The following is a 27764-nucleotide window of genomic DNA, read 5'->3' on the forward strand; positions in this document are numbered from 1 at the left end:
TAAAATAAACTTCATTGATACCGAAATGGGGACATTTGCTTGTTACAGCAGCTAGATTTAACAATTCCTTATTCTAAAAGTGGTGATATTTAAATACAGATTCTACAAATACAAACAAAAATTCCTCTATTTAAAAGTTCAGCAAGATTTTAATACAGTACCTCCCTCAAATTTCCACAAAAATCAGAATTGTGTGCTCAGTGCTACGAGTGGCAACTGTGTCCTTATTTTGCTTTGCATTAAAAACACCATGATTACGTCACTCTGTTTGGCCCCTTTAAAATCATTTTCATTCCTACTTCTCAACACGTGAGCAAAAACAAATGTACATACAAAAGAACAACACTGTGAGTTCCCTTTTATTCTTAAAATTTTATGTACAAGTGTGACTGATTTATTTTTTTTTAATGTACATTCAATATAGAAAGTTTATATACGTAATATTACATTGAACATTTCACAAATTGCACTAGTCTTTCACATAAGATTCATAATCAGAGTCAACGTCATTCGTCATGTCAGCAGAAGCTCATTTCCGGTGGTTATTATTCACTTATAAATATTCTAGTGCTTTTTGCATTCTGGGGGGGGGGGAGAATTACTTTTAAAAATATGAGGCAGAAAAGGGCACCCTTCAAAGAGAGAGCAGAAGGAAGCATGAATAGGATCAGAGGAAGAATAGGTTGGACACTTGGAGAACAGATCTGTGTCATTCTTGACAGAACTGACCAAACCAGACAACATGTCAGCAACCCTCAGACTCAGAGTTTAACTGACATTTCTCTTGTAGAGAAACTGGGAAGAGAAATCATACACATCCATTTTCTCAATTCCAATGTTTTTTTTCCATTTTGCTTAAGAGAATCCATTATATAGACTAGTAAATGAGATGGTTATGTAGAAGGTGGATAGGTCCTGTGCACAAATGTGTCACAAACAAGGCCGAATACCCTCAGTTAGGCAGGGTTAAGGAGAGCCAATCGGAATCTGGCAGAGAGGATTAAGATGAAGGAGAAAAGAGAATTAACCAATAAGAAGCCTCAGTCTTCCCATGTCTTTTTCATGAAAAAAAAAAAACAATCTAGAGTAAAAAATATATTCATACAAAAAGTAAACTCATTTGTTCTGTCATTGGAAGGAACAAGAAAAGTAGCACAAACAAAAGAAATGTGGTCATCTGTTAAAAGAAAGGGTTTCTGAAGACTTGAGTGCCATTTGGAAGGGGGAGAGGAGAGTGATGCTGCAGGAGATGTCACAGAGGTTTTGGTGACGGTCAATGACGGCCCGCTCTCTCTCCCATTAGTTTGTGGGGTTTTTTTGCGCTCTTCGTCCCTCATCAGGGAGCTGAACAGTCCATCTCTGAGCCGCGGCCGTGAAGCTGCAAGGCAGCCAGAGTGCCTGAGCGTGACTGTGTGTGTGTGTCCTTCAGCCTTGGTCTCCAATGTCGTTGTCCACAGGGGGTGGGACGTTGGGCATTACCGTGGTGCCAGCTCCTGCTGTAAGGTAACCTGCTACTCCTGGACCTGCAGGTGACAGGAAGACAGGTAAGATAAGAGTCCAGATGTGACTGACAAGGCTAGTTGGAGTTCTAGTGGTGAGTTAAAATGATGTACTAAACTAAGACATCGACTACTCTATGTATGGAGGGGTGATTCCTACACTGAAACACTGCAAATTTGTGATTCTGGATGTTGTACATTTGACTGAGGGGTATGATTTTGTTCAAATATGATGTAAAGGAATGGTTTGTGATTAAATCTTATGAAACTCAAAACCTGCCATACCTTTGAAAGGCATATTATCTTATGTAAAATGATTAAATAAATAAAAATAGTATTCCAGGACTATTTCACTTAACTGCAGGCTGTGTTTACACAAAGCAGAGGACACAAGTCTCAACAAAACATTAAAAATGTAAGTAGTAAATTATTTACAGTATGTATGTAGGAGGAACAATTTTTTTCCCAGTATTGGCAACACTTGTAGGCACTTGGAGAAATGTTGTTCATGTTTTTTTTTTTTAATTTGGTAGAACAAATAAAGAAATGTAACATATTTTTTCAGGATTTATGGAATTATAACTGTCATATTGCACAAAGGATTTTTGTGCAATATGCATAGTTATTCATAGCTATCCATAATTGTGCTGTTTCCTAAAAATGTTTCAGGAGCAAAAGAACTTCTAAAAAATTCCTGGGGTGCACAGGAATAATTGTGTAGAAATCTGATATCTAATATAGATGAAACATCAAATCAATCAATTTTAATTTTTATTATTCTCATTTAGGTAGATTTTAGAACTTTTTACGTAAAATTTAACTGAAATTCATCTGATTTATATATCGGCAAATATAACATTAACCCTACCCTTAAAGTTCCACAGTAATATTCATGAGTACTTTTTGCTTAATTCATTCATTAGTTTACTTTTTGCTGAGCGGTCTTGTAAGGTCACTATTTTCTTCTAACATTGGCTGAATAAATAAACTTTTCATTTAATTTCAACTTTTACGGGCAGTTAATGTGAAGAATGAGAAAGATTTGGTAAACAGGTGTGACGATGGTATGTTATTATGTTCAGCACTGTGAAATGAAGAGGTGGGAATGGAAAATGAAACATAGAACCAGGATGGAGGTAAAGAGGGAAGGAATGGCAGTAGGAGCGAGGTCAAAGTCTACCTGCATCAGAGCAAGAGAGAGGAGGGCTGTGAGGGCCCAGCTCAGGAGTCTAGAGCCCACCTCGCAGTGGGCTGCTGGCGGCCAGGAGAGAAGGAGTGGATACCCCTGAGGAGGAAATGTGGACGACAAAGAGGAAGGGAAGGGCAGAGCCAGGAAGTTATAGGACAGAAAAAGGGTTGCTGGGTTTAAGCACAAGTGAGGAGTCAGCCACAAGGTGTTCTTTAGGGTAGAGCAAAGCATTAAGATTCATCAACAGCTCAGAGAAAAGTGCTGAAAACTTACCTTCTGAACACTCAGAAAATATCTGAACAGTTTTGCTTGTTAATAAATGTTAATTAGCAGTTTGAACACATAGATGCTTTACCTGTCAGGTAGCCTGCAGTCTGAGACTCTGAGATGAAAAGGTCATGTTTCTGGTCTTTGAAGGCACTCCACACTGAAGACTTTGCTAGAATTTCATTCACCTGCAAAGCAATGATCGCCAAAGAGTTTCAAACAACCACAAGGTCTTTTTGATCAGTTATTTTAAAAGCTAACGGACAAGTGTAGTAGTCAGTCAATGATGCTGATATTCCATCTCACCTGCTCTCCATACTGCAGACTGCGAGTCATGGACTTCAGAGCTTTAACTATCTGGGCCTTAGTAGCTGCAGGGTTGTCCAATGTCTCCAGGCCGATTCCTTCCAGTAACTTCAGGAGGTATGGAACTAGCTCCATTCTCAGAGCCTGTTAAGTAAATCAGCAGTAAAAAGTCCCCTTAAAGTCACATCAAACATGGCTGGAGAAAATAAAACCACAACGGTTGCAGTTTACCTGAGCAACGAGGTCAGTCTGCTCTTTCTGGAACATGCGGTTGAGAGCTTCACAAGCCAATCCAGCCATGTCTGCCCGAACTTTCATCCCGGCCATTAGAGGGCCGATAGTCTCCAGAGAGGCCATGGAACGCACACACAGCTACACAAAACAAGGCAGCTTTAGTTAATAGCATGTTGCAAGAAGATGCAAAAATCTAAATGAACCACTCACAGTAACAGATGCTAGTACTAAGAACTGATTATGAAGCTTGATTCCTTCATAAAAATGTAGAACCAACTTAACCTTCTGCTGTTGAAGTATTTTTTGTATTACTCCTGCCATATTTTTTCTTACTGTGGGCTCAGGATTTTTTTTTACTTCAACATAAAATAGTGCATCTCTACGGAAACAGTACAACTGTGACTGGAAGCACAAAAGACTAAAAATGTCTTCTGTGCAGTATGATCCAGCTATAATGCTATTAATCATAAAAAAAACAAAGTTGACTATGATAAATATTTACTTTACAGTATTTCCACACTTATCATCTATCTCTGTATAAACACAGCCTGCAATTCAGCTGAAAAGTCACTGAATTTTTGTCATGTTACTGTTTGCTGCAGTAGATTCACTAGCGGCTTGGTTGTGCCAAGGAAGTCAGACTTTTTTTTTCTTTTTTTAAACAGGAAATGTTTTTTTGGCAAATTTTCACAGTTTTAAGCTCAGATTTGGTCAGTTTGCTCAGCAGAACTGCTGCTAGATGTCTGGCTCAGGAACCATCGGGAAGTTGAAAATCTGTCTAGTGTTTCCATTTTTACAAACATTTTTTGCCAACTTTATATTTTTAGTGAATTTTCTAATAAGACATGTACAATAAAGTGATTTTGATGAAATATCCTGATTTTAAGCTTAAGGAGAAACATCACTTCAAAGATTAATGTGGCTATAAATCAGTATTTGAGCACTGAAAAGCTAAAAATCCAACAATTCCTTTCTTTTCAGTGTTTCTGACTCTGATAAATGACGTATTTTTTGGGGCTCAGAGGGTTTAGCCAGTGCTGTGCTTTCTGTAATGTTGTGCTTATGGTAGCCTAGGGCTTAGAAATACAACTATAGAAAGATCCTACTAGAGCCAATTAAATCCCATTAGTAACTTAACATTGCAGTTTCTTACCTCATTGTCTGACAGCACGTGGATGAGGCGGATGGAGCTCTTGGGCACGGCGTTGTTCTTGTGGTTGAGTGCTGCCAGGATGCGAGGCAGGTGACCCAGAGGAGGAACCTGGTCGGCCAGCTGGGTCTGGGTGCTGAACAGACAAACTGCGGCAGTGGTAACCGTCTCCAAGGCCTCACCCTGCAGGAGACCAGAGATGTCAGTAAGAAGTGAGAGTTTATTTTTTTGGTGCATTTAGCATGTTTATGTCTTAGCAAAGTAGCTCACATTGGGGTTGTTCTTCTCCAGCAGCTCGGTGAGAGTTTCCAGGAGGGACACGAGGAACTCTCGAGGCTTACGCAGCACCCAGCCAGGCTGAGCGATAAAGATACGCAGGAAGACTCCACCAACTTCCAGCTCGCCCTGTCCGGCTCCATACGCCACTGTGAAGTCCTCTGGTAACTGAGCACAAAGACCAGAAGTTACTTTTCACACTGAATAATAATCAGTCAAATACAGATTCATAGCCACAATTAATTTTCACACTTACTTTCCAGTTCACGTCAGGATTATCCTTCTGCTGTTTAAAGTGCCTAGAAAAGATTAAGAAGTTTAATATTCACATTAGTAAGCATTCAGCCTTTGACTATTAAACTGAGCTCATGTCACATACTCAAGCATCATCTCCCGAACAGTAGTGGACACTTTCTCCCTGGAGCTGTCATTCCAGATGAGCTCAGGGTTTTCGTGCGTTCCCTCAAATATATGAACAGCCGCCTCAGCGTTGTCTCGCATGGCGTCCATGAATACACCAGGAAGGAAACGCATCAGTGTGAGACGCACCTAGAGCAAAACATGAGTAGGTTATGTCAGTTAAGGATATGATGATACGTGATTCATATCTATTTATATCTGTCCAGGCTGACCTTTGGCCCAACCAGCTTGTCTGAGGTCATCTTGGAGAAGAGCTCTGCTGTCTGTGTGCGAACCTGGGGGTGAGTGCAATTACAGAAGAGGTCCAGCAAATAGATCAGAGCACCTGAGGAACAGACAGAATAGCATTAGCATCACTGCACTCAAAATTCACATTAATATGGACAGTCTTATGAAAAAACTAAACAAAACTGAATTTCACTGACCTTTGGCCATAGACTCTTTGACTATCTTTGTGTTAGAGGTCAGTGCATGGAGGGTTTCCAGCACCATTTGCCTGCCTAAATGATACAATGAAGTATTTTAGTCTGAGAAGACAACACTGGAATAAGCACAGAGAAGGAAGAAACACAAAGAGCATTTTTGTGAGGTGATTTCTTTGTCTTACTGGAGGGAAGTGAGTGCAGCAGTAACAGAAGGTTGGACAACACCAGCGACTCTGCAATGTTGCTCACGCATTCTTGGTTTGACGTCACTGTATTCACAACCTGCAGAGCAAACCAACATGAATACAACGCAGAGACACTGAGAGCCACAGTAATTAGATATCAGGATCAAGAACCATTAGTCTCTACCTCCAAAACCAGCTGCTGCACTCTGCCAGCTCCGTGAACCCGCAACAGAGAGAAGAGCAGCTTGAAATGGCCAATGCACTCCGACTCTGAACCTGTAATTATACAGAAAGAGATACTTAGAAAGGAAGCTCAAAAATCAAGATATCCCAATAAAACACAGCAACCGTCAGCGCTGTAAGTGACACGTCTCACCAGGGTTGTTCTTGATAACATTGCGGAGAGCCTCTAAGGCCATCTCAGCAAAGCGAAGCCTCTCAGCATGCTGCTGGGACTCCACCTTGTTACTCTGACTCATGGCCAGCAGAGTGTGGAGATACTGAGCCTGGGAGCCGACATAGTCCAGCAGACTGGCAGCAAATGCTTTGGGGTACTAAAAACATAGATGGTAGAGCAAATTTTGTTTAAATTACAAAATATCATAGTCTATTCTATACTGAAAATGACATTTTAAACTGCTGCAATATTCTTTAAAAATTACGTTTCCTTTCATCTATCATGATGTACTTGGAGCCTTTTTGTTCTACTTGCCTCCAGTGGAAAAGTTGGTTGCTCATTGTAGACTCGGACAAAAATCTCCCCCACGATCAGCTCTTTGCTGTGATCACTAAACACAAACTCGGCGCCGAAGCTTTTATCGTTTTCTCCCTGTGAGCAAACAACAGACAAGTTGCATGAATAAGTGAACGCTTGAATGATTCACTTTCAAAGGAGTCGTGCAGCTTAAATGTCAACAACATACAACTAAATCCCCAAACCTAGTAGCTTCTATGCCTGTTTTAAATATAATAATAATAATAATAATAATAATAATAATAATAATAATAATAATAATAATAATAATAATAATAATAATAATAATAATAATAATAATAATAATAATAATAATAATAATAATAAAAATAAATTTTATGTGTATAGCGCTTTCCTGGGCACTTACAGACACTTTACAGGCAGGAAATAAAATATGCGTTAACCCATCTGGGTCAAATCTCGAAACGAGTCTGAAAGCAGTCATGAGTCATTTTTACCCTTTTAATGTTTCCCTCCTGCTGACCCTCCAGGAACTCCAGCAGCTCAGCTCTTGTTCCATTGTTCCAGATCAGGTAGGGGTTCTCTGAGTTACTATTTAGCAGCTTCAAGACCTAAATGCACAACAGGGGGTGTAGAATTCAGTGTGGTGTTGGGGGTTATGCATCCTGATGCCGACACAACCTTCCTTCTCCACCTGTTCAACTAACCTCAGGGGGAGTTCCTGTTCCCAGCTTCCTTGAGATGTAAGGTGTCAGCATGGCGGCTAAGCTCTTGCGGATGGTGGGGTTCTCCGGAGGCGTGCCCTCTGTGCCATTGGTCTCTGAAACTGGGTTATTCCCATCTGGGGTGTGAGGTGTTTGTGCGTAGCCTCCCAGACGGCTGAGGGCCACCAGGCTGAGCTTGGCCAAGCTGTTAGCAACCTCCTGCTGGTTTGTTTCCTGACTAGCCTGTACGCCACTCTCCTCCAGAGTGTAGTCGTAGTTGAAGAGGTGGACCAGCAGGTGCCAAAGCACGCCGGCGTGGTACAGATGGGTCTGTAGGAAGAAATCCACTGCGAAGGAGCTGACGCACTGAACTGCCAGAGTTGCAGTTTTTGGGAGACCCTGAGGGAGAGAAAACGAATCAATGCTGGCAAGAAAACTTCTTTGTAATTTGTAACTGCAGTTCACTGTTGTTTTTTTTCAGGATGGATTTAAGTAAAATGTTATAATTCTACATGTTAAGCAATACTTTCTTGAAAAGGTAGCTTAGCACAAAGATGCCCTAAAAACACTTCTAATTTATGTCTGTTGTTTAATAAAACAAAAAAGATGCCTTAAACAATGATAATTGTTTTAGTCACCATAAGCGCAAACAACACTGACGTAGAACAAAAGCTGCTAAAGCAACAGTTATGGCTCATTGCTTTAACACCGAGATATCACAGCTAATCTGGCGATGACATACTGATGGTGAGAAATAATAGACTGTGATCAAAAAGCTCAGAGACTGTTGCTGTTGCACACGCATGAAGAGCATCATGGTGATATGCAAGTACGAGGTGTGAGCAGGAACCGTTCTGACTCAGGATTCTGCATGTCATCACATAAATAACATCTAAACCTGAGTTAGATGCATTTTTGTGACCACTCACAGGTGCACATTTGCGGTTTCATCATGGACGTCAAACTGGGGCATTTGCACTCCACATTCTGTATTAGTCAACAGATCAGACGCTCACTGTTTTGTTCAACGTTAAAGGGGGTCAGACTGTCAACACAGCGTTCTATTGCAGTATCCTGAGGCATCTGAGGGTGGACATTCAATGTCAAAGTCCTGAACTGTGGCACAACGGCTTTTGGGTACAGTGATTATGTGTGGCTTTTTGGCCACAATGACACAATTATTGCCCCATAACCACAACATTTGGCTCACTGCGACTTCTTTCTCTTCCCCAACATGAAATTCAAAGAGGAGGGTTGCAGTTTAGACACAGTGGAGGAGATTTAACATGTGGTGCTTTACATGCTCATAGAACAGGACTTTCAGGAAGCGATCATGTGTGGCAGGAGCACTGGGAGCAGAGTATCACTGCAGAATGTGACTACTTTGGGAAAAAATTACATCAGGAATAGTTTTTACTTTTTATAAATACAATTATAGAACTTTTTGATTGGACCTGCATCTTTGAGAATGGAAATTCTCTTTCACAATAAACAGACATGAATCATCAGAAAACACTGAAGACCCTCACCTTTCCATAGTACAAGATGTGACAGAGGTCCCGGATGATATTGGGCATTTCGATGATCTTTTCCCTGCATTCTTCAAACTGAGCTGCAACACTGTAGCACTTACAGACGTGCCCGCACACCTGTGATATATTGTTGGAAAAGTGTTAAAGAAATCCTCACAAGCAGGAAAATACTCATCTGGAGAGATAAATTTAACTACAGGTAAGTGCAGTGTTTTGCGATCATTTTACCTGTACAGCCATGTCATCAGGCTTGCTGGATGCAGTTAATACAGCGACACACCGGGACAGAGCCTCCAACAATACCTGAGGAAAGACCAATTTGTCATTTATTAAATCATAGTCCCCCAGATGCCACAGTGTAATGGTCAACATTGTTAAAATGTTCATACCTCAATGCCGCTCTCGCGACGCAGCTCCTCTGCATTAAGAGCCGAGCAGTTTACCGTGTGGAAGGCAAGTTCAGCAGCAGCCGGTAGGAGAGGGGAGGTTTTAGAGAAGAGCTGCTCATCCTCTGTTTCCATTGTGATTGTTTTGATGAGCATGGGGTAACCGGCGTATTTGTAAGGTTCCAGTTCTGGAAGTAGTCCAAGCAACAGCAATATGAGCTGAATGTCTCCAAAATTCAGTATCTCACTTTCATTAAAATTTATTTTGAATGGAATCATTTTAAAATACAAGTACAAAGAATACGCAAAATCAAAAAGAAAGTGAGTTTATATATCTACACACCATGTTTATGTCGATTGAACAGGATGCTCTGGGCTTTAAGGATGAGAATGATGTTTTCTGGATCAGGCCCATCCACGATTCGGGCAGATTTCGTGCAGAGGAACTCGTAAGCTTTGTTAACTTTCTCAAACATGTCCTAAAAGAGACAAAAAGTTACTGGAATCATATTCACAGGGATTCTAAGGCTAAAAGTACACTTCATTGTAGTAATGATGATAATATGTACCCTTCCCTCTGGGTTTTTGTCAGGATGGTACTTCTGAGCCAGTCTGAAGTAGGCTTTCCTGATCTTACTCTCTTCATGCCTAAAGACAAAACCAAAAAGGCACATTCAATAACAGTATCTCACATGAGATCTGTGTTACATATACACATGATCCGATCGACTCTTAGTGAGTTTAAAAAGTAAATAAAACGTATTGTATGCATTTCCACTCACTGTCCCTGTCCTTTGGGGAGGTTAAGGACTTCGTAGGCGTCGTCCACAGACATAGAGGGAGGTTTCTTCTCCACCTCCCTCTTCCAGGCTTCAAGAGTGTCTTTCAGCAGCTTCACCTACAATAACAATAACAATGGTGGATCGTGACATTTAAAGACACATTTCTTAGAAAATAGAAGCAGGTCATCAAAAGTAAAAAAGCAAAGCAAGACACAAAAAAGAAGACATACAGCATCTCTAATTGGCCAGTCGGGGAAGCGGGTGGTGTCACAGAGATGTCTGAGGTAGTAGATGTTGCAGAAGAGCTCATTGTCCAGCTGAGGGAAGCTGATCACGGGGATGGGGCAGTATTGGTAGAGGGCCCGTGTGTTGCTCTGCAGCCTGGGGCTAAAGTCAGCTACATGGGCTGCTATCTTCTCAATCATCATCCGCCTGAAACCGAGTTCAAAAAGAAACCATTCAAATTCCTATAAGTCAGACACTAGCTTTTGTTTCTGCACGTCTAAATATCTCTACATTGCCTTTAATTATACATCACAGACACCACTTCCCACCTCATCTCACTGCTCCAAATGGCCTCAGGTGTGTCAAACTCTCCGAGGAATATTTCAGAGAAGCGCTCAGCCTCGTAGTTCTCCAGATAACACACCATGGCCTCGGGCAACACTGGCCCCAGAACGCTACGCTGCACGATATCCTGACCCTTAGCCTGTGAAGACGCATGTGAACATAACAGACCAATGTCATTCTCAAAAAGACACTGAATTCATAGGATTTAATAAGGAAAAGGACCATAACTGAAATAAACTTCACCTCCTCTGATTTGAAGGCCTGTTTCAGATGGCAGTACTTCAGGAACCTACAGAAAACACAGCAATGTCACAGATGCCAGTACCAACACCGCATGCACACACTCTACTCTCAGTGTAAAATACTCCTCTATGTTGAGTGTAATATGTTTCTGATTTTCAACTCTATCAACTGTTTAGAAGCCAGCATTAGACTTAAGAAAAATGCATGAACTGTAAGAGAAATACTGCATTTACTTATATTTTTAACAGTATGGGGTTAAATTGTTTGTTATCAATATCTAAAATAAAAATTACCATGTCTTAAAAATTCACCGGAGAAAGTTTTGGCTTGTAACAATATTCAGCTCCTAATAATGTGTTTTCACCTTGCTACAGGAAGCACGTTGGAGCCCGTGTACATCATGATGAAGAAGAAGACTCCTGTTAAATAGAGGCGCTGCAGATTGGGGTTGTCCTGCATCACCAGGTACAGAACATTGGCAACCTTTTCCACCAGTATGGGGTCAAAAGTCAACAGCAGCTGGAAAGGACAAAGAAAAACAATGAGGAAAAAGTCTGCATGGCATTTAATTTTATTCAACAATTCACTACAGTGTAATTTTGTGCAATGACTCAACTTTAAGGACACAAACGTTGCAGTCAAAATGTGCAATTACCTGGACAATGTGTGGGAGACAGGCGTTGTCGGAGATCATCCTCTTGATCTTTGGTAAAGGACGAATAATGGCATTATCTTGGTCCCTAAGTAGAAAGTAAATGATTAAATATAATAATTTTCTGTTCCACACAAACTTTTCAAAGTCAGATCAACAGAATAATATTACACACAAAACAAAGAAAAGGAAACAGGTGGTATTTTCTGTACACACACACACACACACACACACACACACACACACACACACACACACACACACACACACACACACACACACACACACACACACACACACATAAACAGCACAGAGAGATTTTAATGGTTCTGACCTGCTGGGGTAATAGGAGCACATGGTGATGAGCATGTTAAGGATTAGGGTAGCCAGGTCGGACTCATTCATCACCGCCTGTCCTGTGGCCAGGAGGCACCATTTCAGCTGAGGAATGGCCTGTAGGGGGCGCCAACCATCCATCCCCTGAGCCCAGCAGCGTGTCTTGGCTGTGAGGACGTTTGTGCTCCAAAACTCCTGCATCTGGATGAGACAAAACAAAAACATAACTGGGTTAATGGAACAATTTTTCAAAAACATCTCTTCTAAATAATGTGAAATAATATTAAATGGCCATTTGTACCCTGTGACACCAATATAACATGGACATAACAACAATAAGATATCAGTTCAAGAGTTTTCTCCATGTGAAGAATGCTTCATAGTTACCTGTACAGACAAGAGAGACATTTCTGTTTCTATTTGATTACACTTTGATAAGGTGCTGTCAGCAAAGACAACATTCAGCCCCGTGAACTGATTTGAAAGACTATATTTTAAGACAATCCCATACCTCCTCATAACTGAAAGGTCCTCTTCTTTCCTTGTCAGCGTTTCCAAAGTACCACTCTTTTTCACTCTCCCTCTTCATGTCTGGCGCTGCCTCCAGCACGTTGCTCTGTTGAAATTAACAAGAGTTTTGTTTGACATTGCAGATTTACACAGATGGGTCAATGCTGAATTAGATCTAACCAAGACAGTGCTGCGTGATAGATCTAATCAACAGAGCGTTTATTGTGACTTGTTTTTACCTGTAGTGGCACAGTAGCTCTGCTGGTATGCAAATGCGCCAAAGTGAGCAGATCCACCAATATACGGACTCCATTTGAATCCATCACCTCCTTCACATTTTTCTGCAGGACAAAAAAATACATGACTAAGGACATAAACAATAAAACATAAATCGGGATGAACCCCAAAACCCGCTGGCAGGTTTGAAAGACATGTTTTTGCCAGAGTCACACCATTTATCCGACCAGGAACTGTGAAAACAGAGTACAACACTGGATTTTGTGCTTTCCAACAGTGCTTTAATGACTCATCTGTGACATGCAGTTGGAAAATTTTACCAAATATAAGCTTCAGTCATGATAAATCTTCAATATCACTTCATTCAACATATCTTTATTAAAAATGCACAAAAAATAAACCCTCCACTCTAACCAGATTCTGTGAAAAACAACAAATTCTGTACTCCTTCCAGTTCTTTCTATTTCTAGGAATTGCTTCAATAGATGGGCAGGACTTTGAATTGCAGTGGAAAATGCACCCACTGAGAGTAAAAATGTAACAGGGAGCCGAAAGCACTTAGAAACTGCATGGGGTTCAAATGGTTAACATGTACTCCAAAAAGGTACCGCTGCTGCCTGCTTTGATGCTGTTTTACAGCTTACCTTGTTGAGAATGAGCTTGTTGAGGAAGAGGATGAGTCTGTCTCTCTCCAGCTTGTCTGTACACTGTGACCACAAAAGTAAAGAGTAAATTTCAGGATTAACTTAAAGTCACAAAAACAGTGTCACTGCTGCACTTATTTAAACCCTTGCAGTGACAGTTTCCACACACTTACCCGGTCCAGCATGCCTACAATGTATTTTGTGTCTGTGAAGGGACCGATCTCCTCGTAGCACTTCCCGTACACTATTGCAAGCGCCTGCAGGCACAGGCACTTCATCGTAACTTTGGGTGTAAGCAAAAAGCGATGGTAGAGTTCGTTGAAGAACTCATATCTAAGGGCAAAGGGAAGGAGAAGCATGAATCTTCTTTTGGCATTTTTCTACTAAATAATGTTGATGTTAATAGTTTGGTGGCTGAATTGTGATCTTACGATCTCTTGATGGCACTCGATTCTTCATTTTCATCCTCTTCCAGAAGCAGACGCAGGTAATAATCCCCAATCTTGATCTCATCTGAAAGGCACTCATATCTCACCTGCAGAAATGAATGCACAGTAACACATGCTTTAATGAAAGCACACTTAAGTGGGTTAGAAATAATCCTGTATTCACAAAATATCCTGGTTCTACCTTACACTCTACAGCTTTAAATGACTTTCGACTGTTGAGTTTGTTCTTGATTGTTTAATTACAGACTTCTGGTCAAGAATAAATGAGAGATAATAGAAGATCATGATGGGCACTGACTGCAACATACTGTAACTGAGCACAAACCTCAAACTCCTGGTGGTTCCAGGAGATGACGGTGGCGTTGCCGAGCTCACGGTCCACATTGAAGGATCGCATCTCGCCCTCCAGAGCATCTCGCAGCTCCTCCCTTGTTTTTAAGTTCCAGATGAGGTTGGAGCGTGCATGGTCAAGCTGGAATCTTAAAAAGCAGAACAGGAAAAAATTGTTAGAAAGATTCTTCCATGGATTGACAGTTGGTGCATTTATTCCAACAGAAGATGTAGTTTGTCTATTAAAAGCTACTAGTGTATCCCAACGACAAGTCAGGTCAGTCTTATGAAGAAAGTGGCCAGTCTTTGACTGGAAGGTCTTTATGTTTGACATTTTGATTCAATACAACTAGAATTTTATACCTGTAGTAGAAAAGCTCCCAGTTTGCTTCAATCTTTATTCTCTGCCTTCTCTTTCTCAGGATGACGGGCTTTTGGTTCGGATTCTGAAATCAAATGACAAAGCGAAACGTTTGAGGAGCCGCTTCAAGTTAGTATTATTCACAGCATTCGATTTTTATCCTTTTTGCAGCTTATAACATGACGAGAGTTGTGACGTTAAATGGTGACAACATGGGCAACATTTTAGACAGAGAAAAACAGAAAAATGAAATTAATGGCATTGGTAAAAACAATGTCACAAACAAGGATGGAGAAAGTCAGATATTAGAACAATGAGACAAACGTGCAAAAACAGAAACTTTATCATATCAACATAGAAAAGACACAGAAACCAAAATGGGATCCCACAATTGTTCTGTAATTCTTGCTGGGGTAGATAGATCTTTGGCATGTGTACTGTTTACATACATTGTGACACTTGTTATAAACCTATTGATTCCTTTTGCAAATAGGCTTTTGCTTCCTCAAAACCACTCCATCTGTAATATTTCTAACGCAGAATAAACAGTTTTTTATTTTTTGTGCCACAAATCATTACATTCAATTTCCTGCATGATAAAAAAAGGATGTTAAGCAACATAAAATACTGTGCAAAGGACAGCTCGGGCTGCTTTGCAAAGGTCTCTCTGTTTATGGTAATTGTACTTCTGTCTTGGGCTAAATGTGGTCATTATTTATTGATGACCAAACACCATAGGTAGCATCTTAAAGCTACAAATATCCACTTCAGATTGTGTTCCTCTCTGGACATGACGAGTCTTTATTATCAGCTATATAATATGTTTTGCTTTTTCCATCTATTTTATAACTCATTGTTTGTGCTAACAGGTCACTGCCTGCCTGATTTTTTTTTAAAAGAAAGAAAGAAAATAAAACCTCAATATGTGACATGAAGGTGGAAAATTGTTTGGCTAAGAGAAAGACAATGGAAAGACAACAATATGGATCCCATTGGTCAGTCCTACTTACCAGGTTATTTCTGTCCTGCTGCAATGTTTGACAGCAGAGAAACCAGACAAGACATAGGGAGGGTGGGGCAGAGACAGACAGAGAGATTATTGTTCCTCGGATCAAACAGAGATGAATGGCAACAAAAGGGTCACAGGTCACTATATGACCAATACACAACGAGTCTATCATAAAAACTAGCATCCTTTAGATGTAATAGTCTACAATCCACTATATTATTGTCATTTCAGCAAAACTATGTATGGAGCTTATGATAAAAACGTAAAAGGATGGGGATATTTGGAGAAAGCAAGCCAATCAAAATACTCTGCCAACAAGTGCATTTTGAGCCAATAACAAGTGTAGCCACAGAAAAATAACATGTAGGTGAAGTCAGAAAGGACTGATTTAAATTGCAGAAAAACCAGAGAGCAAGCTGTAGTGATCCAAAGTTTTTGTTTTTTGACCAACCTCGACCTACCAACACACTTTATATAAGAATGAACCACACACATTCAGTCTGAATCACCATGCATCCAAGTTTTCTTTTTGAGAAAAATGTAACCCTTGAAATCTCACATTTTACAACACGTCTGCACCTCACCACAACAGACAACGATACACAGACTGCCACTGAAAACTTTTGCCACATCTAAATTAAAAATGTCCATTAAACACATACAAAAAGGTGCCCAAGCAGTTCAAAGAACAAACAAGTAAGGAATGTGTGATTGCATCTTGACACAAACTGCCAGCCCAGTGTCAGGCAGCACCACAGCCGATGCCGCTTTCATGCAAAAACAACAGCAACAACTGAAAAGTGCGTTATTGAGTTTGACTCTGGATTCTGTAGCGATGTTCAGCATCGGCGAGAGAAGCAACAGTAAGAAACATCTGAGCAGACAAATTCAGCAGCGGGAGCAGCAGATTGTTTGACAAAGAAAAGGTAAAACAGCTCAGAAATCCCTTTACAAAAGGAAAAGATCCTCACCTCCTTCTGAGCTATGCCCATCTTATCTCTCCAGTGCATCAGCACAAGATCCGTTTTCTCCTTGGCAAACTTCTCCACCTCTTTGGCTGCTTTCCCTGCTATCCGCTGCCACTCCGGCACCTTGTTTCGATTTAGCTGGTCCTGTGGGAAGAATAAAAAAATATTATAGATGAAAAACATTGTTTTAACTCAATCTATTCTGCTAAAAATTTCAGATGTGATGTGGCTTGTCAAGATACCGTGGCGATTTTCAAGTTGTCCCGGATGTGCATTCTGTCCACGTCTTTCTCTGGGACAGGGTCGGGACTGTCCAGGTAAGCCAGCAGGCCTGTTGGCTACAAGCACAGACTTAAACAAATTGCTTCAGCTGCCAGGAAAAAGCCGGGGCTTACATCGTTGAGTTCCTGTATCATCCTAATTACACTAACAGCTTCTGGCATGAGTATTGAACAGGCATCAAATGTATATTTCAAAGTCTGAGCTCAGCAGATTTGGAGGCTTACCAGTATCCTCTTCAGGAGGTTCGTGGCAACAGGGTTCTCTGCCGTCCACAATCCCACCAGGTGACGACTGAGTTGCCTGATAAACAAAAATCAGACATAAGCAGCCAAGGAGCAACTGAATCTGGTTCTAAGAGCATTAGCAAAGTATGAAAATGTGACTACAGAAGATCCACTAGAAACTGGACACAAAAAAAATCCAAATTTCTACATTATCGTGTGTAAGTGTGCATATTTATCGAGGCAGGACCTGTTGGTAAGCATCCGCTGGTCTGTGCTGATGGTGAACAAAGACGTGTGCAGATGCCTCGGCAGAGCTCCTTCACTCAAAGCCAGCTCCTGCATCTTAGTGGCTATTTCTTTGTCTCCCTCCTAAATCAAACAGTTAAACAAATCATCATACATCATGAGTTGTAAGAGATGATCATAACTTTATCAATTCACACTGTTAGAGCACTTAACTCTCAGAAAGACTTACCTCAATAATGGCTTTCATCACCAAGCCTGCTCCCTTTACTATTGCCATAGAGGGATGCTGACGATAATAAAGACAACATTCAATACACATTCACCTCCTTTATGAATCAGTCATGTAGCTATCATAATCAAGGTGGGAATGCTGAGGCTAAAATAACACAAATTCATAGGTGGTACTGAACATTCCTGTAGCTTCTAGATCTTTGCTTCCTCACTAACTGCCCCACCTGGAATAGTTTGAACAGGGTTCGTCCATTAGAAGCAACCATCTCAAGCAGCATGTCAAACTGCTGCCCTTCTGTCGTTTCACTGTAGGGGGCGCAAAGGGCAAATGTTAAGAAGTCCAGTAAGGAGCTGATTACCAACGCTCCTGTTCCATGATCCTGGGAAAAAAATGAGAATAAGCGAAGTAAGATTAGGGAAATTAGCTTATGAAACTATCAAACTGACTTTTTTTGTAAGTTATAAATTTCCTAATTGGCCCAATGGCCGGCTACAACCGCCCTGCTGATGATAACAAGACATGTACCACATTAGTGATGAATTTTTCAAGAAGGTTTTCCAGGAACTTCTTAGAGGACAGCAGAGAGGCCTTGTTCAGCTGCTCTTGCCTCAGGTCATAATCATCGTGCATCGGCTGGAAAGAAAGATGAAAGAAAAAGGCTGACCTGAAAGCAATAAGCTATCAAAAAATGAATTTATGCACATCTTAGTATGCCTGCATATATTTGGTTGATATCTAGATATTTAGGTGATACTTACACACATTAGGGCACAGAGCATGTCTATAGCAGCGTGTGTCACACCATTGTTGTTCCTTTTTAAAGCTTTTACCGTCTTTACTCCCAACTTTTCCCTGAACCTAGAACACACAAACACATTAGCAGATTTAAAAACACTGCTAAAATGATGACGTGTCGAGAATATTTAACACAAACAGTAATACAACAGAATATAAGCCATACAAGCACTGTTAGAAAAAGCAGGTCTGGGGTTGGATACACAAAGAATTCATTGCTTTAGAAGTGGCTTGTTGTTTCTTTTGTCTATTATCTATCGAAGTGTAAATCATAGATGAGTTTATTGTTTATTTATAGTAATAGGAGTATTGTGGTTGTGCGAGGGAAACACCAAGCTATGCTAGCAATGAATCTTTCAGGAAAGCCAATTCTGGCTCATTTGCTTCATAGGGAACAAGGAGTAAATGGTAAATACAGTTCCTCTCATACATCTCAGTGACCCTGAATGGCTACAAGGCTCGGGGATGTAACAGATATACAGAAATGTGAAGAGCAGAATGACCAATGGGATAATGGGAGGGAGACGAGGGCACAAAAATGAGAGGATGAGATGCTGATAGTGGAGGGTCAAGACAAATTGAGGCAGACAGCTCGACTGAACAGAGCGAAGTGACATAACCTCTCCTCTGAAGTGCCTGTCTTTAAGCCTGAGATGAAAGCAGAACAAGGATGAAAGAAGAGAAGGCTGATGGACAGCTAAGAAAGACTGGTAAAAGATCAAGAAGGATATCAAATACAGATGGACAAAGGGCAGACTGAGATGTATGGATTCATATTTACGTTGCATCTGTGAGTCCAGACCCTTGACCAGACCTTGGAACGACAGAGCATGCCAGTTACCAGCAGCTCAGCAAAAGTATACTTTAGAGTAAAAGCAAGTAGATACAGCTACATATGTACTGCAGACTTACTTAGGCAGCTGGGTGAAGGCCTGGAAGCCAGCCTTGGAGGCCACTAAGCGTCGAATGGCCTGAAAATGGCTTTCCAGCTCAGCGTTAAGAGCCGGCAGCTCAGCCTCCTGGGTTAACAGAGCCAGGATCGCGTTGTTGATGAGCTTTTCTTTGTTCTCAGAGAAAAGACCCTGAAGACAAAACAGAGACAACAAGAGAAATGAATGTGGAGTCTGTTTAAGGCAGATGGATAGAAATTAATCACACACAAATTGAACACACTCACATCTTGGGTTACTGCATGCAGCACTCCGCTGTAGGATATGTTGGCGTTGAATCTGAACACTGCGTCTGCAAAGTTTCCATCTAGGAAAAGGAAGGAGCGATGGAACGATTTAACAAAAAAAGGATATCATCTGTGTTCATACTCAAGGTTTTTGAGTATGAACATTTAAATGCACTGCTGTTAGTGCAGTCCTCTCCTGTAGTTTGTGCTTTGTCCTCTTTGCCCTTACTCTCCCTGTACCATCTCTCCAGGAATTTCTATTTGTAGAGCTGTCTGGGAGTAAATCTGTATTATATATATCATTGTAAGGTCTTAAATTAATCAGGTATATTTGCACAGTTTGCATTATTGCTGAATCTTAACCTTAATATTTCATTTTGTCAAGTAGACTTGCATTTTATACAATTTGTAGGGTTTTAGAACATTTAAATGATTCATGTACATTTGCATAATCAATAATACTGAGTTGCATTAGATAGGATGAAGGTAGGATAAGAGAACATGTTATGCTGCACCAGCTGTCACCTTCATTTTGTTTTTCATTTCTAATGTCTAAAAATATCTCTCAAAAATGTCTGAAAAAGTCTGTCATAAATCTTGTTTTGACCAAAACTGTTCTATAAACAAATGCTCATTTCAAAATATTTGGATAGCGCCTGTCAAATATTACTTAGCTTTTCCTTCACTATTATGTTAAATATATATTTAGTTGTGTGAGGGAACAAAAGGTTAGGAATATGATACTTATGCATAATGCACTTTCTCTGAACAGAAGTGCAGTTTTATAAGTTCCTGACATCCACACTGGCAGGCAAAAAAAAAGCTGGCTTAGAGGGTGGAAATATGATATCTAAAAATGAGCATAACAATGGACATATTCTGACAGTCTCTTACACGAGACGCTGATAGTGCTGCATTGGGTTGTGTGCATGAAAACTGCCACAAATAGCTTGTAGGATTAAATGGAAAAAGAGTCAATCACAGCGACAAATGTTGAATCATCAAATTTGGAAAGTTACAGATAATGTGCCACGTGACTTCCCTTATCTGATGTTGGAAAGGTGTGACAGAAGATGTTATTCAATGTTATCAGGTCATCTGACATGGCTTGACAGTATGGACAGATCACATTGGCTCATTGAGCTGCAGTTTGTACCTCACATATTACAATTTTTTTTACTCTAGATGGTTAGAAGAGTTGTTGAAGACTGTGGAAATGCCTTGAAAACAGCAGTATGTGTTGTGAGACAAGTACACTAGGCATTTATTTTTGAAAAACTCTTACCTTAGCTCTGTGGATCAAATTAAATGTTATTACAACTGGCACACATTAGAGCAAGCCAGAGTGGTTAATATTAGCATTAGCATGCTCATATGCCATGCTAATAGTCTAAAGTTTGGTAATATGTTTAAATTTTGCATGTTGACACAATTATGTGGTAACTGGGACTAAACAAATGAACTGTCATTAGACATTTTGAAGTTTTGACGTAATTGTGGTGCTGGATGTAAAGTTGAGAGATCACCAAAGTAAGCAGGATTCTTCCTCTGGAGATCATGAATGTCCTTAAAATTTTGAGGTCCACCAATTTGACAGATGTTTAAAAAACTTTCATTTGGACTCAAAAAATGCTACTTAAGTGCAATACCACAGGAAAATAAAATCCAAATCAAGTGCACAAATCTCATTAGATGAAGGAGTTTTACTCACTGGGAGGTGCTGCCAGGAATTTGAGATGCAAACTCTCCACCTCCTCATCCACGGGCATGCTCAGTAAGCCCCATCGTTGCCCTCGCTGCGTGGGGGCCATCTTGACGCACACGTCCCTGTTCCCTGATGCACGGACTCCATCGAGTAGGCTGGCTAACAGGGAGTCCCTACAGACATACAAACAGCGTCAGCTAAATGCATTGCCAGTGATTAGAGGTGCTGGGCACTGATGCTGTGGAAGGAGATGAGGCTATGCAGCAAAAACACATCCACACAAGCAACTTACTCATTTTGTAAGTATAGTTACAGAAAATGACATTAAGTTGGGCCAAAATTACTACCAAACATGTAACAAATCAACAGGCTGTAGCATCACTGCATACACAGATTAAAGTGTCTGTACCTTTCTGTAGAGGAATACTTTCTGATCTGACCCCTGATGAATTCAACTGTAAACACCTGAGGGTTGTCCGAATCACAGATGAGAGCAAATACCTGAAGGGAGACGAGAGAGAGACCAAAAAAGAGAAGCTGTAAGGGGACAGTTTACTCGTACCACACAGACTCAAGTGCTTCATCTCAGCTGTTCAGATGCAGTGATGCGGTTCATACATAATGATACAAAACACAGGCCATTTAATTAACATTCATTCTCACAGGAGTATAACTAGTCAGAACATGGTTTTAACTGAGTGAATCATTTGAGCCTGAATTTTTTATGACTTAATGCTGCTTGAATTAAAGCTCACCTCTCCGAAGGGTTTGATGGTGACTATGTTGTATGAAGCCGGGTCTCTCTCCACTAGACATGTCTCTGTCAGGGCCAAGATACGTTTAACAGGCTCCTGCAAGATAAAAACACACAAAGATCATATTACTAATACAGATCATAATGATAACAAAACTGAAAAAGCATATAGAGATCATATTTTAGTTGTGTGGCTAATGAACTGCATCCTTGTAATATTGCATCCTGGTTTAAATATCTGACTTTTAAAACTAAATTCTCCAGAGAAATATGGCTTGGCAGTGTAACGTCAGGCTGCAAACAACATCAACGATCCCATCATCACAGCAACTCAATTAAAAGAATGACTCAAATTATCCCAATGCCTGAAAAACCACATTCAGTTTTTGCCTTTAGGACAGAAATATAGAGTTTCCTATGTAATGAAAAATACCTACATAAAATAATTTGCCTCAAATACTATAAATAATGTGAACCGGTAACCAAGACGTATCAAATCACCAGACTGTTCCTGGCTCTGAGCGTTTTATTTCTGTTTTCACACTATCACTTTCTTTCATCTGTGCTGTGGTTTTCTGTTTTGTCCCAATGTTTTGCTTTAATTTCCAAAGACAATTTTCCACTTTAAAGTTCTAAAGGAGGGCAATAAAGTTGATTTATCCATGTTCACTCAGTCATGAGCATCCAACGCTTCAAAGCAATGATTTTTCGCGGCGCAATAAACATATTTATATATAATATATTGACATGGTAGAACTGCACTTACAGCACAAATAAAAATATCAGCATTAAAAATATATATTTTAGGACAAGCTAGTAGGCAACATGTTACGGTTTATACCATTTATCTGGGTAACAGCCAGCTCTCCAATGAATCGCTACGCTGTCAAAAATCAAAAAAAGATCTAAATACCATAAAATAATCTAGAAATCATTTGATATTTTAATGTAGTAAAACTTGAAATGTGAAGGATCCACAAATGTCTTGATAACATTAAATGTAATCTGAAAAAGCATCTCATAATAAACATGAAAATGAAAACGCTGCATATTTTTCTCGCAGATCCTTCAACAATCTGATAAGGGTCTCCTGGTGAATCTTTAGATCCCACACTGATCACTACTACCATATAGCACTGAGACAAACAGAGAAAGATTTGGAGGAGTGTTCTGACCGGGTGTCGAGTAGTGATCTTCTGCACCACGAACTCGGCCAGAGAAGTGATACTCTCGTCTGAGCTGTATTTCCCCAACCTGTCCGTCATGAAACCCTCGAAGGTCAGAGCCTCCTTCCTCAGCCGTAGCGTGATGCCGATGAAGTTCCCAGCATGCTCTATGGCGCTGCGGATGATTTCATCTCGATGCTCCGAGGCAAACAGATGCTGAGAGGAAGAGGAAAAGACAGATGTGAAACAGGAAGGAAAGAAAAGCTTAACTTTGCTGAGCCAACACATATCAAATCTACCTAGTATATGCACATACATAAACAGAGACACACAAACGTTAAGAAAACATACCAGCCGACTGAAGCCACCATAAAGAATGCAAAATCCTCCCTGGTAATCAGAGACCTCGACGAAACCCTCAACGTTTCGATAGTCATAGGAACACACCACTCTGTTAGTGTGGGGGTCGATCTGGTCGATGCCACCTGGTGTCACCTCCAAACTTACAGGCTTCCGCGTGTCACTCCAATGATGCTTATAGCAATTGTAACGCTGTGAAGAGTGTGACCAACATGTTGTCATACGTTCAGCAATGGAAAACATATAAAGTCAAACTTGGATCTTTGTTTTTGATCTTCATTTTCTTCTCTTTTTTTTAAATAAATCCACTAATGTTCAAAAGTTTGGGATCACCCAGACAATTTCCTGTTTTCCATGAAAATTGCACAAGGGTTTTCTCATCATCAATTAGCCTTTCAACACCATTAGCTACCACAATGTAGCACTAGAACACAGGAGTGATGGTTGCTGGAAATGGATCCTTATGTAGATATTCCATTAAAAATCAGCTGTTTCCAGCTAGGATAGTCATTTACCACATTAACAATGTCTAGACTGTAGTTCTGATTAACATAATGTTATCTTCATTGAAAAAAAATCCTTTTCTTTCAAAAATAAGGACATTTCTAAGTGACCCCAAACTTTTGAACAGTAGTACATATTGGTACTTACCCTGCCAGTTATCTTCCCCTCTGAAAACTCTGTTCTGAATCTCTGCAGAAAAGAAGAAACAAGGAAACAAACATTAGATACACACCAAACACAACTAGCTGTTGAACCATGTCTAAATAACAAATATATACACGCTGTTTACAAGATTGCAAAATTACTAATGGCTCTAAGGGGAAACACCTAACTTTGTTGCTGCTTTGAAACTTTTCACCACAATGACCTATTTTCTTGACAACAAAAAACTATCTGCTGATTCACATTTGTAATAAACACCAGCAGCTAATCAAACGTGATTTGCATGCACTGCATTCCTAAACAGTGCGCTGTGCACTAAATGATCCATTTTTAAACACCACAGCACAATACGGAGCCACGAGACAACTACAAAGCACGAATAAGCCACATCAAGTGCCACATCTGAGATCTTTTTAAAAGAAATACGTGCATGCGGTTTATTTAGTCATTGTGAATGATGGCAGAGTGGTAGTGCAGCTGTAAGCGTTTCTCCTCACCAGGGCTTCTGTGAGCAGCTCTGTCCGATGCTCCGTTGAGAACTTGAGCGTTTCTGACTTCTTGCCGCTGCCTTTTCGGAATGTGAGGTTGAACTCTGTCCCCTGACCTTTTCCTACTGGACCGATACCACAGATGTCTCCATAAGGCCACTGGCGACATAGACAACAAGAATACAGAAAGAAACACACTATTATAGCCACACAAGACCAGTTCAAACATAAATTTAAATCCCCCAGTTCACCATTTCTAAGCACCATACAAACATTTAATGAATGCTTTATAACACATCATACTAAAGTTATGAAGTGGAGGATGATTGTTGACAATTACTGTGCATTAATTAGCACTTAAAAATGTCCTTATAGCTGAATGTTAAACATTTAAACACTTTTTATAAATGCTAAATTGGGGCTTTAATGTAAAGAGTTAATTGTTTTAGTTACAGATTCAAGCTATTTACTGTTTAGCCTTTGACTAGAGGGCGAATGACTGAAGTTTCAAGTCTAATTGTTATTATTTAGGATGTATTTCTTGCTCTAATCAGTATAAAATCATGTTTTTGCATGTGCAGTGCAGTGTACTGAGAGCTCAGCATATTTAACACTGAGCACAAGAAGTTAAAATTGCGTTTTGCTTTTAGCAAAAAAAGCATTTCAAATGGATTTGGAGAGCACATCCCACTAAATGATGGTTGAGTTTCTCTACGACACGCTGCATCCATACTGACCTGATTTGTTACTTCTAACGTGGTAGGGTTGTAAGTGGTAATGCCATGCGTTCCCACTGAGAAGACTCGCTTGTACCTGGAACACGGAGATGGGGATGAGTCAGAACCAAAGCCTACAAATCACCAACCACACATGGAAGCAACACCTACAACACCACAGGCGGTCACATAACATTAGCAGTGAATGTGGGAAACACGATGAATGTGTAAATTTAAAGACCCAGTTACCCTCTTTGACAACTCTGAACATCCTATATTCCTAAGTGCCATATATTCAGTTTATCATCATATAAATAAAGCTCTTTTGTGTCTGCCAGAGGAAAGGATGTGGTAAGAAGAGTGGCTTCATTTGCAACTCCATTGTAGTCGTCTGCAAGCTGAAGATGAGTCAAGGACAAGTGACATCACTAGGACTCGGTTACCTGATGATATCATCCACATTCGGGTTTAATATGTCAGTTTCCAGGCAACTTTGTCAATCACTAATTGCGATCACACACAGTTAGATCTTACAAGAAGATCTAACCAACTGCCAACACTCCAAGCCAATCCAATTTTTGCTGTTATCTTTTAATGCAAAACGTTACTACCTGACTGAGCTTGTGCAGTTTTGACTTCTGAATATTTACCCATTACACTCCAGTATTACTAGAGAAGCTTGTTGCTTGTTGTTGTACTCATTTCTGTTTAAATGAGAGGTCACAACTTAATGTACATGACCAGTTGTGTAATGAGTCACTCTTTGACACTGAACGAACGAACACTAATTCATCGAAAACAGTTATGAGAGTGGAGCTTTCTCAAATAACAGGAAGGAAGTGTGAAATTCTGTTGTGTCAATCTCTCTGCATGTTACGCTGAATGAGGGTGTGTGTGTGTGTGTGTGTGTGTGCGTGTGTGTGTGTGTGTGTGTGTGTGTGTGTGTGTGTGTGTGTACAAGCATGCAGGCATGTCCTTGTGTGCTTCATTGCATTGTGGTTTGGCAGCAGTTTCAGTTGGCATTTTTTCCCCAATTCATGACATTCTGCTTCGCGTTTGATATGAAAATGGGTCATTTGAGGGTTCTAGTTATGTAAAAAGCAAAGACTGGTGAGTTTTTCAGATTTGGGAAAAGTTTCAGAAGTGTAAGCAGGGAGTGTTTTCAAATATAAAGGTATATTTAAACATGCATCTATGTACACAAAGTGTTCTTTTAGCGCTCAACAGCTCCGTTAGTTTGCACACTGAACATGCTGACTCAGCTCCTTTTTCTTTTTCGCACATCCTCACTGGGCCTGGATAGCCATTTAGGAAGCTAGTCCAATCAAAATGTCCAGTAAAAGGAAGTAAAATTGAGAAGACACTTCCACATAATACATTTGCACATGTGTACGATTACATGACTAACACAAACAGACAGCGGCCTGAGGCAAGGCCAGAGTGGAACATTAGGTCCAGGCGAATACCGCAGTCAGTTTCCTCTCTTCTCTACAATTATAAAAAAGGTCACGTTCTTTTGGGGTACTAGAATGACTACAAGTGCACCATCTCGTCTTTTCCTTCACTATTTTGTTATTTTGGGCCACAAAGTCTAACACTATCTTGGTGTCAGGGTGCTGTCTGTCTACAATCTTGACCTTGGTGCTTAACTTGGGTGTCAGCACAAACCTAGTTAATTATTCATTCTTTGTGGACTGGCTTTTTAAAAAAAAAATAAAGTTCTATCTTAGTACACAGGCAACATTGAAATCTCCCTGAAAAAAAGTGTGTTTATGAGGCTAAAAATTACACTTTCTCTCATTCCCCTACATGCTATATTCTGTAGTTGAATATTAAAGATTAAAAAGATGCAGAGTTTGTCTTTGAACTGAAGGTAACAAGAAAGGCTGCAAAAAAAGATGATTTTCTGAGTGAAGGTCATCAATTACAGGATAACAAGAAATGCACTAAGTGCCTCTTGAGACATCTCTGTAATAAAAGTGATGCAGTGATAAACAGACAAGTGCTGGAGCTGAGGTTTTCTCTACAGATGGAGAAACCACATGCTGGGATTATACTCCCTTGCAGCTGCAAACACCATGAATGAGTAGTTGTTGTATATTATACTACTTCCTAATCATCTTGGAGGGTGTGTTCCATACATGTGCAGCAGCTCAGCTTCTGCATATTCCCTATATGCACCACTACTACTGCCAAACATGTGCAGTAGAGGTTCTGCAGTGTAGCGGCCAAGTGGAAGTCAGCTGAGGGGAACCGTGCAAATGATGACATTTATGTACCTTGCAGACCCTCAGATTCTCAAAAATCTGTAAAGTACAACATTGGCCAGAGTCTCCTGCTAAAATAAAGCAATACCTGCATGTAGGGTGGTGGTATGAGTTTTGATTAAAGTGAATTTGGGAGAGTAAATTAGTGTATTTCTTGTGATTTGAAGAGGTTCCAGGAATAATACAAATTTCATACAACAGACATATTCATGCAAAGATATAAAACCAATCTGCCTGGATGAAACATGAAGCATAGTTTGTTGGTTACACAGTAAATAAAGATGGTCAACTGTCATGAAAAGCAGAG

The 27764-nt window shown here is 40.2% G+C and overlaps 1 protein-coding gene across 4 annotated transcripts in view; it reads right to left on the reverse strand.

The window, feature by feature from the left end:
* Positions 1 to 341: 341 nt before the first annotated feature.
* LOC111563834 (dnaJ homolog subfamily C member 13) overlaps positions 342 to 27764 on the reverse strand; it is a 33904-nt gene continuing 6481 nt past the window's right edge. Inside the window, exons 3-58 of one of the 4 annotated variants that reach the window (XM_023263095.3) lie at positions 25212 to 25287; positions 24484 to 24633; positions 23972 to 24013; positions 23312 to 23512; positions 22970 to 23176; positions 21796 to 21891; positions 21450 to 21541; positions 21047 to 21213; positions 19336 to 19415; positions 19071 to 19240; positions 18940 to 18972; positions 18122 to 18221; positions 17889 to 17996; positions 17587 to 17742; positions 17361 to 17417; positions 17133 to 17254; positions 16886 to 16961; positions 16622 to 16717; positions 16383 to 16523; positions 15413 to 15430; positions 14405 to 14487; positions 14037 to 14190; positions 13694 to 13797; positions 13436 to 13595; positions 13263 to 13325; positions 12621 to 12722; positions 12383 to 12487; positions 11870 to 12072; positions 11539 to 11623; positions 11248 to 11402; positions 10884 to 10929; positions 10625 to 10779; positions 10301 to 10502; positions 10071 to 10186; positions 9858 to 9936; positions 9632 to 9767; positions 9292 to 9476; positions 9131 to 9205; positions 8900 to 9019; positions 7374 to 7769; positions 7164 to 7277; positions 6664 to 6780; positions 6328 to 6505; positions 6136 to 6227; positions 5949 to 6048; positions 5767 to 5841; positions 5554 to 5666; positions 5301 to 5470; positions 5178 to 5220; positions 4916 to 5089; positions 4649 to 4828; positions 3493 to 3633; positions 3262 to 3405; positions 3044 to 3143; positions 2680 to 2784; positions 342 to 1523 (exon numbers count right to left, since the gene is read on the reverse strand). In XM_023263095.3, the coding sequence (XP_023118863.2) occupies positions 2729 to 2784; positions 3044 to 3143; positions 3262 to 3405; positions 3493 to 3633; positions 4649 to 4828; positions 4916 to 5089; positions 5178 to 5220; positions 5301 to 5470; positions 5554 to 5666; positions 5767 to 5841; positions 5949 to 6048; positions 6136 to 6227; positions 6328 to 6505; positions 6664 to 6780; positions 7164 to 7277; positions 7374 to 7769; positions 8900 to 9019; positions 9131 to 9205; positions 9292 to 9476; positions 9632 to 9767; positions 9858 to 9936; positions 10071 to 10186; positions 10301 to 10502; positions 10625 to 10779; positions 10884 to 10929; positions 11248 to 11402; positions 11539 to 11623; positions 11870 to 12072; positions 12383 to 12487; positions 12621 to 12722; positions 13263 to 13325; positions 13436 to 13595; positions 13694 to 13797; positions 14037 to 14190; positions 14405 to 14487; positions 15413 to 15430; positions 16383 to 16523; positions 16622 to 16717; positions 16886 to 16961; positions 17133 to 17254; positions 17361 to 17417; positions 17587 to 17742; positions 17889 to 17996; positions 18122 to 18221; positions 18940 to 18972; positions 19071 to 19240; positions 19336 to 19415; positions 21047 to 21213; positions 21450 to 21541; positions 21796 to 21891; positions 22970 to 23176; positions 23312 to 23512; positions 23972 to 24013; positions 24484 to 24633; positions 25212 to 25287 (6709 nt within the window). In that variant the 3' untranslated portion in view covers positions 342 to 1523; positions 2680 to 2728. The remainder of the gene's footprint in view (positions 1524 to 2679; positions 2785 to 3043; positions 3144 to 3261; positions 3406 to 3492; positions 3634 to 4648; positions 4829 to 4915; positions 5090 to 5177; positions 5221 to 5300; positions 5471 to 5553; positions 5667 to 5766; positions 5842 to 5948; positions 6049 to 6135; positions 6228 to 6327; positions 6506 to 6663; positions 6781 to 7163; positions 7278 to 7373; positions 7770 to 8899; positions 9020 to 9130; positions 9206 to 9291; positions 9477 to 9631; positions 9768 to 9857; positions 9937 to 10070; positions 10187 to 10300; positions 10503 to 10624; positions 10780 to 10883; positions 10930 to 11247; positions 11403 to 11538; positions 11624 to 11869; positions 12073 to 12382; positions 12488 to 12620; positions 12723 to 13262; positions 13326 to 13435; positions 13596 to 13693; positions 13798 to 14036; positions 14191 to 14404; positions 14488 to 15412; positions 15431 to 16382; positions 16524 to 16621; positions 16718 to 16885; positions 16962 to 17132; positions 17255 to 17360; positions 17418 to 17586; positions 17743 to 17888; positions 17997 to 18121; positions 18222 to 18939; positions 18973 to 19070; positions 19241 to 19335; positions 19416 to 21046; positions 21214 to 21449; positions 21542 to 21795; positions 21892 to 22969; positions 23177 to 23311; positions 23513 to 23971; positions 24014 to 24483; positions 24634 to 25211; positions 25288 to 27764) is intronic. The other 3 variants (XM_023263093.3, XM_023263094.3, XM_035944861.2) reach the window with 3 other exon arrangements.

Source organism: Amphiprion ocellaris, chromosome 22 (assembly GCF_022539595.1).
Source record: "Amphiprion ocellaris isolate individual 3 ecotype Okinawa chromosome 22, ASM2253959v1, whole genome shotgun sequence".
Classification (NCBI taxonomy): Eukaryota; Metazoa; Chordata; class Actinopteri; family Pomacentridae; genus Amphiprion; species Amphiprion ocellaris.